Source organism: Dendrobium catenatum, unplaced genomic scaffold (genome assembly GCF_001605985.2).
Source record: "Dendrobium catenatum unplaced genomic scaffold, ASM160598v2 fragScaff_scaffold_1283, whole genome shotgun sequence".
Classification (NCBI taxonomy): Eukaryota; Viridiplantae; Streptophyta; class Magnoliopsida; order Asparagales; family Orchidaceae; genus Dendrobium; species Dendrobium catenatum.
In genome coordinates, this window is record NW_021319745.1 from 27,579 (window position 1) to 40,847 (window position 13,269).

The 13,269-nt window shown below is 38.7% G+C and overlaps 1 protein-coding gene across 1 annotated transcript in view; it reads left to right on the plus strand.

Moving 5' to 3' along the window:
* Nucleotides 1-509: 509 nt before the first annotated feature.
* The window catches only part of LOC110114800, a 40,738-nt gene continuing 27,978 nt past the window's right edge, over nucleotides 510-13,269 (plus strand). The window contains exon 1 of the mRNA XM_020847806.2: nucleotides 510-971. Within this exon, the coding sequence (XP_020703465.1) occupies nucleotides 798-971 (174 nt within the window). The 5' untranslated portion in view covers nucleotides 510-797. The remainder of the gene's footprint in view (nucleotides 972-13,269) is intronic.

The following is a 13,269-nucleotide window of genomic DNA, read 5'->3' on the forward strand; positions in this document are numbered from 1 at the left end:
TACCTATTTCGTAACTCTTCTTCACGTGAAGCGAGTGAAACATAAGAGATAAATTTCGATAGAAAAAGAAAAAATTGCCACAAAATAATTATCATCGTATAATTTTGGATGTCGTCGTGCCTTTCAATTGGCTGGAACATCATCGCAGAAGAAGTTGAAGAAGCTTCTTTAGCGACTTTTTAGAAACCTCTTCTTCATGCAAATCATGTAAATCAAAAGAGAGAAAATGTATGGAGAATAGTCGAAGGAAAAGATCGCTACCTTGGCAGCAATCACCCGATTTCCATTTTGACATGTATTTCTTAGAGAAGGCGAATAAGCTTCTTTAGCGAGTCTTTTAAAACTCTTCAAGTGAAGGATGTGACACAGAAAAATATGACTTAATAGCGAAATAAGATTTGAAGATGCACGAAGTAGAACAGATTATGAAAGTTTATTGTAATAAAAAAAAAAGGCAAGATTATGATTATATATAGCATATATATAAATAATTTAGATGGTAGAGAAAATAGAAAGATTGCCAAATATGTTAGAATCCTGAGTAGAGCACAGCTAACCAAATGTGCGCTGTGGGCGCCGAGTTTAGTTCCGAGGGCACTAGCACTAGCCAAGACGAAGCATGCAAGAGTGACGGGTCTTCATTTTTGAAGATGATCTCGTGAAATCCATGGCTGATTAGTCATTTACATTTGGTTTTAAAAGCGGCGCCTGAGGGCATTTCGTTTCACTTTGCTTGTCGGCGGAGCGGCGCGTAGGCGCTGCGAATAACTACACTATTCGGTAGGTCGGGAGGTGCAATGGAGGAGATTGAGGAGCTTAGGGCTAAGGCAATCGCCTCCATGCCGTTTTCTACTAACCCTAATTCGTCATCGACAGCGGCAGCCATTTCTGGAGGAGGAGGCTGTGGCGGAGGCGAATTGAAATCCCTTAAATCCAGAGAGGAGGGTGAGGTCTCTTCGGGCGAAGATGCGGTAGAGATTTTCCTACTTAAGCTTTATTCCCTTATTCTGCCGTTTCCGGCTTCGGATTCGTTTACTGCCGGATTAAGCTACTGGATTCTCGTTGTGCTCTAATTGGACTAGTCGTTTTGTATGTATTAAATATGTTTGTGCATTCTCGTTTTGTAGTGATTAACTAATTCGCAATAAAACTTTGTTCCCGTTTGAAGAATTTTATATTTTTTAGTCTTTGGTTTGTGATTTCTTATTTACTCTGTAATGTCGTGTGCTTAACTCTAATTGATATGAAAAATTTTATGCTTAGTTGATTTGTATGTTGGTGTTAATCATCCATTTTTCCTCTTGTAAAGTTATCACTGATTTTCTGCGTACGCCAAACCTTTTATTTCATCCCTCATTAGCGAGAGGAATTATTAGGAGTACGTGCGGAGCCAATAGTAGACCCAGGAGCGAGTGGCTATTCTGCTCTAGTTATGCTGTAGTGCTAGACGTGTCTCCGATATGTTTACTGCTCTAGATATGCTGCAGTGCTAGATGAGTCTCCGATATGTTTACTTCATGACTACTTTTGTTAATAAAGTTTACTACATGGGAAGCTTAGATGTGATAGTGTCGTTCCCAACTTTATTTTTTTAATAACCGAAAATAACAACTAATTTCTGTGGTTCTTTACTGCACCTATAATAGGAATAACTTTAGTTTCTCCTTGCATGTGAAATGCTGTCCTTAGAAGAATTCTAGATTGAATTTTGGAGGGGAAAAAGCTTGGTAGGGAGGACAAAAGTATACTTTTTTCCTGATCTTCCTGAACAAGTTCTTTTAGTCTTTCTGTACTGATGCAGGACTACGTAAATGAGATGCACTTTCAACTCATATGGATTTTGCACAACTTATGATTAGAATAATTCTAGAACAAAAACTACTAGCGAATTCAAACAATGAATCAAAACAATTAGTGGTTATCCGCTTAGGCTAAATCACATGGTGAGAGCTTTGAAAATTCCAAAATAAATAGAAAACAATACAAGGAGTAGTAGTATCTTTCAAAATAAAACCTCTCATGTGAGAAATAATTAAATACTTTCCTAATTTAGATCATCTTAACTTTGGAAAGAATTCTAATTTTTCAAATTCCAATTAAATTGAATTTGAAATCCTTTCCTAATGAGATTGATTTATTTTTGGAAACTCCCAAATCCTCTCAAATCTAAAATTTATTAGAGAGTTCTCTCTAATTCTCTTTCCACAATTAGCCACCTAAGTTTGGAAAGCAATTCTAAATCCCCCCAATTAAATCCCCATGTATGGCCGGCCCACTTCCTCTTTCCAATCCCCTTAATCTCCATAATTACTCTCATTAATTCCCTACCCAATCTCAACCTAAGCTGCCGCCCCTTTGATTTTCCCTAATCCTAAGCACAATTCTCTCCACCCATTAGTTTCCCCACCTAGTTCTGACTAGTTCTACATCTGTCCAGAAATTCTGGATTGAAAGGAAGCTACCCGGACTCCCAAACTCAGCAATAGGCAATAGCTCAGCAATAATACTATCCAGACGGGACCCTAGCAGCTGTTTACTCCCTGTACAGGTGCTGTCCAGGAATTCTAACTGCCCTCCTTGCTGTCCAGATGTTTGGAGAAGGCTCCAATTGCTGCCCGAGGATTTCCGGACGTTGAAGTGTGTTGTCCAGGAACTCCAGCATCTTCCCCTAGCCTCCCGACCAGCAGGAGTTCTTTTCCAACTGCTGTCCAAGAAGGACAGCTTGCTGTCCACCAATTCCAGCAAGAGAATAACAACAGTCTTGCGGTCATAAAGCTACCAACTATTGTCCAAGCATTTGAGAAGGTTGAATTTTAACAAAGGGTGACCTCTTACCTCCTCTCTTACTTTCCTTGTTGATCATTGCTTGTGGTTTTATTTGATTCATGCAAAATCTTGCCAAGCTCCGCTAAAAGCTTAGTATTTGGTAGGAAGTGTGTGAGAGATCTTTCATAGCACTACTCTTATTGTTAGACTAGGGATTTCTTGTTGAAACTCATCTCATATGCAACGTCAAGAGTAATTGATTGTTTGTGGGTTTTTACTTTTCGCAAGTGACTTGGCCTATGCTTTTGTTATCGCTCTTTGTGTTTTATTTCATTGTCTAAATCATCTTCAAGTTTTAGTTAACTTGCTCTTAATCATCAAGCATACAAAATTCTTATTTAAATCATATTTTCATATATGTCCTGCGTCATCTGGTATCAGAGTATGGCTAGCATGCGTTACATGTGCTAGAAGTCATCCTAGGAGCATTCATAACCCTTCTTATGTTTTGTTGCATGCATATCATCTTTTAAACTAGTTTAAGTTACTGTTATGTTTGCTGTCCACATCATTCATGCACACATCTAGTGAATGTTAGGCTAGTTTCTTAATGTCTAAATGTTGTCACTTGCACTTAATCTTCATTAGGTTTCACTTAGCGCTTCCAATGGACCTGATATGACTTTAAAAGAAGTTAGATGACCTAGTTAACCTAGTGGGCTCTATAACTCAAACCATGAAGGAGAAACATGTTGACTCTTCCCACTCTAGGTATGTGCCTCATTCGTTCAATCATGTTAGTCGGAAAATTACTCACTTAGCTTATCGTCCTAGTCCTAAGCTCAAGCCGCAACAACCTCACTTAGAGTCACATAACCGTCTGCCCACCTTTGATGGTTCCTCGGATCTTTACTACTTTAAGGAATGTGTTAGACAGTTAGAAGACTATTTTGAAACACATGAGATTCCTGAGTCCCACCGGGTGAACATTGCTAAGGCTGGCTTAAACGGTCGCGCTTGTCAGTTTTGGATGAGGGTAGAAGATCATAGAGAGTTTCATGGTGAATACCCTATTTCTGATTGGAAAAGCATGAGACGAGAACTTGAGTTAAAATATCTCCCTCTCCCACCTCCCACTCACCTTACCCCAACACCAGTGATCTTCATCTAGAACATCATTCTGCCTCTTTTGTTGGGACAAACCGTGGACATCACTGTGGTCAAGACCACCCATACCTTAGTGACATCAGGGTTGTTGCCCCACTCTGTAGGTCTCCACCTAGCCTTGATGGTCGACCCTCTATTGGGTCTTCTGTTGGATTGGTCCCATATGACTCCCCACTTGGGCTGACTCCTAGCCATCCCTGTCAGAAAATGTCCCTTAAACCTAAAATTGAGTGCATCCATTTCGTGGATACTAATGATATCATTGATGACGAGGATTTCTTTGATGATGAAACTGAATTGATTGAATTAGATCCTGATGTAGGAGATTTAGAACCTTTGAGCATTGATACCTTAGCCCATCCTAATACTAGTCTCATCAAGGATATCCCGTTGGATAAGGTCTGCCCGGATGATATTAATTTGATCCCGAAAGAAATTGATATGACCTTGAGCATATTGAAATTGATTTCGGAAGATAGTAATCTGAATCTGAATTATTCTGAGCCTAATTTGGAAGATGAACATCCTCTTGTTTTATTGGAATCTGTTTTAGGAGTTGCTTCTTTAGATTTATATTTGAGAGTATGTCTATCTTGATGGGACTTATCTCATCATTCATCGTACCGACTTTAATGTTAGAGAGAATATTAGCCTTTACTTTCATGTTACCTCTCTATCTGTTGTGCCCACTTCTGTTCTGGACACTCTACCCCATCTTTTGAGTCCCATACCTGCTGGTGACTCCTTGGGCTATCCCATTATGGTTGTGAGTCAGGACCCATCGTCTGATCATGTTCATGATTCCTCCGTTATGTCCTCCATATTCTTGTCCTTCACTGTTAAGGACCATCTCTCTCATAGTTGGACAATTTTGCTAGATTACCCTGCTGCCCCTAGGACACTATCTATGACCCTAACTGAAACTCTCTATGGGAATACTCTTTTGGCTAAGGATGTCTTCATTGCTCATCCTACACCCGTTCCCTTAAACATGAAAATCTTATGTCCTCTCATTTTGTGACTGATACATCTTTATCCATATCTATGTGTTTGTGAGTCAGTATGTGTGTGTGTGTCTGTTTTCGTCCAAAATTTCCCTCTGTTTAAAACTTTGTGTGAGTCCACAATCCATGTCAATCATCATGCACACCGAGTCTCTTGCATTCTCATTTGCATTGCATATGCATGACTTACATAAGGAAATTGCACGCAAAATGGAACAGAAGCAACATTAATTATAAGCTTCTTGTTGATTTTAAACAAAGATTTAAAACCTTAGAGGTTGGTGACTCAGTGATGGTGCAGATTCGTCCGGAATGGTTCCCACAAGGAATTGTGAAGAAGTTACATGCCAAAAGTGTGGGGCCTTTCAAAATAATCAAGAAAATTAACGATAATGCTTACGGGGTGGATATGCCTGCAGAATTCAACATTAATCCCTCATTTAACATAAAAGATATGGTTGCCTATGAGGATCTGGAGTGTAACCCGCCAAATCCACTTCAATTTGAGCCTTGTGTAACCCCACCTTGTGAGAATCAAAGCTCACCTCCACCCCTAAATATTTCTAAAATACCTATAGCGGAGAAGGTTGGCATGATTTTAAGTGATGATATTATTGCTGCAAAAGAGGATGGTCGAAAAGGGTATTTGATTAGGTGGAGAGGTAAACCAAAGGCAGATGATACATGGTCAGAGCACGAGGAGCTACAGCTAGGGCTGCAAGCGAACCAAACGTTCGACAAGCTACTCGTTGTTCGGTTCGATTAAAGCTCGTTTGTGATCGTTTAATTAACTAAACAAACAAAATTGAACAATATTTTAAATACTCGATTCTTAAATAAACAAACTTGAACACTAATGCGTTAGGCTCATTTATGTTCGCGAACAACATCATTTGAAGTTCGTGAACAAGCTCGACATTAAGCTCGATAAGAAGCTCGATTCATGTGATTGCTGCAGGTATCAAAAATTACTTAACTTGTTATCTAAGTAATTGCAGCTTTATATTGCTATTTATTTATAAATCATTGCATTTATTAATGTTGCTGTTAGGAAAATTCTATGAAGATGGAATTTGCTTATAAATTATTGCCTTTGTTATATAGACAATTGCTTTTATTATAAATGTGTTTATTCATAGACACATTCATAAACGTGTTTGTTTGATAGTTAAAAAAATTTGTTAAATATGTTCGTGAATATGCTCGATGTAATCGTTTGTTTGGAAGCTCGATAAAATTCGTTTGTTAAGTTAATAAACATCTAAAAGTAGAGCTCGTTTATAGCTCGTTCATGTTTGTTTGTTTAAAGCTCGATAAGCACCAAACGAACGAACATGAACTGAACTTGAACACTGTTAATTTAAATGAACCAAACATTAACAGACACAATAAAGCTCGAACAAACGTGAACCAAACTTGAACAACCTGATATTAAATGAACACAAACATGAACACTCACATACTCGGCTCGGCTCGGTTCGTTTGCAGCCCTAGCTACAGCGGACCGACCTAGATGCACGAGAGTTCTCAAGACACCCACTAGACGGAGTCGAGTTTTCTCCCAGCCGAGGAGAATGATGAGGACATCAGAAATCTACGGCTACGATCGTGCCTTTTATTTTGATCTATTTTATGTATTTGATTTATTATTGTTCATATTTTCTTTCTACCCTCACTTGAGGGCTTTGTCTTACCCTTCATGTATTTGGCTATTTAAAGCCACCCTCTTCCTTTGGAGAGGTTAATGAATGAATGAATATTATGAAAATTCCTGCACTTGTGTGTTTTGAGAGAGTTTGAAAGTTCTTGGAGAGAGCTTTGGAGATGTCCCTTGGTGAAGGGCAACAGATCACCCACCAACCTTGGAAGAGTCCGGGTTTGTGGCTTTCTTGTTATTCTCTATCATTTCTTTCATCCTCCACTTTCCCCTCGTCGTTGGCTTAGGGTTTTCCAAACCCAAAACCGCCGGCCTCTACTTAAAGTCCAAGCCCCACCACCGGCCAACACTCCTTCCCCTTTCCACCTAGTCGTCGGTCATCCAAGGTGGCTCACCCCTTGATGGGTTGATCCACTTAATTCCCACCACAACACCTCCAAAACCCACAAACCCTAACCCTAACCCTAGCCTAGCCGCCGGCCACCCCGTCTGTCCAGGAACTCCAGCATCTTCCCCTAGCCTCCTGACCAGCAGGAGTTCTTTTCCAACTGCTGTCCAAGAAGGACAGCTTGGTTTCCACCAATTCCAGCAAGAGAATAACAACAGTCTTGCGGTCATAAAGCTACCAACTATTGTCCAAGCATTTGAGAAGGTTGAATTTTAACAAAGGGTGACCTCTTACCTCCTCTCTTACTTTCCTCGTTGATCCTTGCTTGTGGTTTTATTTGATTCATGCAAAATCTTGTTGGTAGGAAGTGTGTGAGAGATCTTTCATAGCACTACTCTTATTGTTAGACTAGGGATTTCTTGTTGAAACCCATCTCATATGCAACGTCAAGAGTAATTGATTGTTTTGTGGGTTTTTACTTTTCGCAAGTGACTTGGCCTATGCTTTTGTTATCGCTCTTTGTGTTTTATTTCATTGTCTAAATCACCTTCAAGTTTTAGTTAACTTGCTCTTAATCATCAAGCATGCAAAATTCTTATTTAAATCATATTTTCATATATGTCATGCATCATGTACCTTCGTCCTTATTATGGTTTAAAATTGCGCAATATGAGGCTCGCCTTGAGGCCCGCCTTTGCACAATTCCAGTAAAAAATGCCTCGATGCTTACGCCTCGAGTTTTTTTTTTATGAGGCTTGCGCCTCAACTTGGTTGAGGCCCGCCTCGTATCACTGGCATGAGGCTTACGCCTCACGCGTATATATATTAAAACCTACATAAATCTTGAAGTAAATGCCCGACATTGGACTCTATAGGAGATGAGGAAAGGGAGAGAGCAGTTCATCATAATGATGATTCAAATGAAGAACCCCTTAGTGATGACAGTGTTGATGACTTATGAGTTCTTATGTGATATGTCATTGCTATTTGTTTTTGGAAATTGGAATTATATGTTAATGAAAAGACTACTGGGATTTGAGAAAGATAGAATTTTGAGTTGAACTATATTTCATGTTGTCTTATTATTGAGATATTTTGATTTCACTTCAGATCTTATGCTTTTTTATATTTTATATTATTCACTCATTAGTATATAAAATTTTTATCATTTTATATTTAGGCAATCTTTTGATTTTGAGGCTTACGCCTCAAAACACCTGGAGGCTTATGCCTCGCCTCACGAACGAAAAACACCTCAATACCCGAATACGCAATTTTAAACATTCTTAATTAACTTATTTCAGTGTGAACTACTAATTTACTTATTGAAAAGTAAATGTCATCTTTACTATGTTCTTTTTTTTCTGTCTGCGAATAGTTTTGCAAAATTAGACAGGCAGGGTTTTCTGTGAAAGATGCCTGTGGTCATTGGAAGAAAGGTTTCATGTCTTGTACACTGTTGGTTTGACTTGCTGCTTATTGTCAATGGTTGATGGAGGAAAGGGTGGGGAGTAAGTGGGTATGTGGGTGTGGGGAACAAAGAAGGTAAATCAGTAAGAGGTTGTTTGGATGTGCACGATGAGCGAAGTCTTAGATTATTGTTATGTAGAAGGAAGGTTTTAATGGGTTTTGAATGATTATGGGGTTGGAGAGGTGGGAAGAAGATCAAATAACCATGCTTGAATCAAGCATAATATCATGCCTTGTCACATTGTATCATATTTATAGATCATAGGGTTTAGCATGCATGGAAATAAAATAATACAACCACAATAGCAACAAAATCTTTATCTCATTACGTGGGGTTGGTTACATGAATCGTTTTTCTCTATTGTGTTATATTAAGAGTCAAGTTATCATTTAAATCTAATAAAATAGTTTATTTTTAATAATTTCTAACCAAGTTTTTTTTGTCTACCTCTACTTTTTTTAACACAGGTTGAATTTAATACATCTACTCTTCTAACAAGGCCATTAGAAGGTATAAAAACAAAACAATATGTAATTAAATCTAATTATATCGCAAAGAAATAATATTTAATCTAATAGTCATATCTTGATCAAATCAAATAATATTTGATTAAATTTAGTCATTTAAATCTAACCTATCAGATTACAACAAATCTAGTACTCCAATGCATGAAATTGTGATCGTGACGACGAGGGAGATAATGTTGTTGGTGATGTCCTGTATCATTGTATTGATCCTGCATTATGGTTGGGAGATGGACAATTTGGTCTGGCTGTTGTCTTCTCAACCTTGCGCTCTTCTACTTTTCTTAAATGTGATTTTGTCAGGCTGTTGGTCAACACCTTGAAAATGTAATGTTCTCACTATGCCGGCTTTGTAATATACTGCAAGACTGCATATTTAACTATGATGTGTGTGTTTTGTTGTACGTTTTGCTTATTATCATTTTGAGTACGATGAAGCGTGGTGATAGGAAATACGTGCACTTTTCACAAAATCAGCGTATGAAACACGAAAAATTGGAGAGAAGAACACCAACAAATAATTTTATTGGAAGAACTATGAAAAAAAAAAACAAGATACAGTTGGATCTTCAATTGGAAATGATGATTTAACTCACCCAAATCCCTAACCGCCATCCAGAGCTCAATCAACGTAAGAAAAAACTAGATTCAACAAACAAGTCATAACCCTAGCCCTAAGAAAATCCTCTACTTAAAGCATACAATAATCATGTAAATCTCAAAATAGTCCCTCTTTTGAATTTTTCATCCTAAACCCCCTTAATTTCCTCTCTAATTGGCTGCTTTACTTAATACGTAGAGGGGGCGAGAGTCCTTGGCGGAATTTTTGTTCTTCCGCCTCTTGTACACAAGAGTTGGTCCAGGATAGACCGACTGGATCGGTCCAGGAGGGATTAGTCTAACAATGCTCCCCCCACCTTTTCCACCAGGTGGAAGGATGGAAACTGATGCTTTACTCTCTTGTACGTCTCCAATGTGACATCATAGTCGGGTAGGTTCTTCCACTTTATCAGCACTTCCTTGAGCCCACACTCTCCCTGTCGTACCCCTTTAAGCTTTAGTGGTTCCAATACCACTTTTAAATCTTCTGTTAGTGTCATGGGTAACTCTGAATTAGGGACATGTTCCCGATAACTCTCCTCAACTGTGACACGTGGAACACTGAGTGTATGATAGCGATTGAGAGTAATTTTAATTGATAAGCCACTGGTCCAATCCTCTGTAATATCTCATAAGGGCCAAAGTACCTCGAAGCCCGCTTTTCATTCCAACTGTTAGTTATTGTCCTTTATCTGTAGGGACGATGATTCATGTATACCCTATCCTCTATCTCAAATTGGATATTCTTGTTGTGCTCATCCGACTGCTTCTTTATGATTTGCTTAACCCTCAACAAGTACTTTTTCAATTCATCCAACATTCTATCCCTCTCCTCCAAGCACTGCTCAAGCATTGAAATTGGTGTTGGCTCCTTGGGTGATAAAAAATTTGTCATCTTATATGAGCCTACTGAATTGCTGCCTCTGGCCCCCTCTCTTGGTGTTTTTGATCCTCCACTAACTGGGCTAGCTCCATAGCCTCTCTCAAATCACTATGCCTCATCACTCTAACAGCGGCCTGAATATATGGTTTGAGCTCTTTCATGAAGTTCCACTCTAGTAAAGTCTTGGATAGCCAGTTTAGTCAACTAGTTAGGTACTCAAACCTCTCACCATACTCCATTATTGATTCTTCCTACGACAGAGTGAAGAACTGCTCATAACAGTCCCCTCCCTTGCTGGTTCAGAAACGTTTTAACAAGCAGTCCTTGAACTCCCTCAAACTTCATATGGGCCGTCTCATGTCTCTCCACTGATACCATAGCAAAGCCTTACACTCCAAACATAGGCTAGTTGTCATCAATCTCTCCTCATTTGTTAACCACTTAATCCTTTGACGGCGAAATACTTTTCGACTTTACAGATCCACCCATGTGCATCATCTCCCTAAAAAATAGGCATCTATAGCTTCCTTACCTCGGATCTCCTCCATTCCCCTTGATTCCTCCATATCTTCTCATTCCCCAAGTGGGTGCCCCCCTCCAACAAGTATCCCGATCATCCATTCCATATTCGTACCCAAACCCTTCTTGAAATTCCCTCTTTTTTCTTTCAAAATCAGCACCCCTTCACTCATACCCAACATATTCATGCCTCTCCCCATACTTTATACTCGTCTCCTCCCTTTGAATAGGTTCTAAGGAAGGCATTCTCTATTCTCTTTCCAAAATCTCCAACTCCTGATCTTCTCATCTCCTTATCGGATTAGGATTTACCCCACTCCCTTGACCGCCAGCGGCTCCCCTTACCTCCGACGATGCCTTTTTGGTATGGATCTCGAGCATCTTCATCGTCATCTCCTCTATGATAACAAACTTCCCATCAATGTTTTCATGGACAGATGATAATTGATTTTAGAAATATGAAATCTTTTCCATCAAATTAGATTTCAATTGTCCGATCTCTCCTTCCAATGCTTCTACCTTTTTCCCCGCCAGAGGACCCGGATCTAAGCTTTGATACCAATTTTATAGGAAATAGATACAATTTTCACAAAATCAGCTTATGAAACACGAAATATTGTGGAGAAGAACCCAAAAAGATATTTTTTAGTGAAAGAACTATGAAGAGAAAAGCAAGATACAGTTGAATCTTCAATTAAAGAAGAAGACTCCCACGTCCCTAGATGCCGGCTATAGCCCAATTAACATGAAAATAAACTAAATTCAGCAAACAGGTCATAACCCAACCCTAGGAAAATCCCCTACTGATGCAAGACCCAAATTTTTGATTATAAAAACAAGACCTTTCTAAGATCTAGAAACTTACAAAAACTCACAAAAACTAGACAAATCAAACAAAACAAACTTTAATATTATAAAATGAAAGACCTACAAACTTGACTCTTACAAGCTTGACTCAAACAAACTTGACTCAAATAAGACAAACACACAAAGTTGCATTTCTTTGAGAAGAAGGATACAATGGAGTGGATACTTGCGGAGAGAAGAAGAGATTAGAAGCCAAGAAGAAGGGTGGAAAGAGCCCGCAGGATTTCCATAGAAGTAGAAGAAGAAATGGAACAAAGCTCTCAAGCTTTTTCCAAAGAAACCCTAAGGTTTTCTTACTCAAAAAATAATATTTTTCACCATCTAAAACAGCCACAAACATCTTCTATATATAGGCATAAAAGAGGAATACAAATAACCACCTAAAACCATTAATTAATTTAATTAAAAGGAGCAAACGAAAAGACAAAATTTCAGTGTTCAGAAATCTGGACAGAAATCTGTCCCAAAACAGCCCAAAAAAATCCTTCAATTCCACACATAAATGAAGAAGTGAAAGGCCAACAGACACTATACCGAAATCCCAAAAAGGCACAACAAAAGAAACATGGAATAAAGCCACGGAGCTAGGCAGATTCATCATGAATTCCAGCAGCCAAGCACAAGGACCAACAACCATCTTCATTTCGGTAAAAAGGGGGGCCACGGGTAATAAATTAGGCAGCAAACCAAAGGGACAAAGCCATTAAGGAACTACAGCTGCCCAAGAGTAAAAAACCAGCAGGGAATCAAGGCATTTCAAGAGGAAAAAGGGAGAGGAAAGGGCAATATAAATTATAGAAAAGAGGGGGAAGGAGAAAAACCAATGTTTAAGAAGTAATGAGCTAATTTTTAGTTCAATAAATGAACTAAAAATCAGCTCATAATGAGCTAACCTTCCACTTGACATTAATGAGCTAGGGAAGTCAAAAATCAAATATTAGGATTTGATTTGACCCCCCCTTGCCTACATCAGACTCCCCTTCTTGAGGACTCAGATCCTGATGAGTCAGTTCTTGGTTTCTTTCGAGGATGTGCATACTGATCATCCAGCTCTTTGATCTTTTCTCCAAACCTTTTCAAAATGTCTTCTTGTTCTTTCTCGAATTGTCTTTGAAGATGTCTTCCACTTCTCGAATTTCTGATCACATAAGAACATGTGATACTGAAGTTTGTATAAACGATCTTGAAGCGGATCTGTTGAATCACCTTCTGTAGGAATCCATCTGTCCAACGAGAGAGAGACATTAGGATTATCATGATCGCTTTCCTCCATGAATGAAGCCATATTTTTGGAATTTTTTATTTTTTTGACGACTCAAAAAAGACTTAAAAAAAAGACTCAAAAGACTCCACCTAAAAACTTAGACTCAACTTAAGACTCACGACAACAAGACTTACAAGACTCACAACTTGATAAACTACA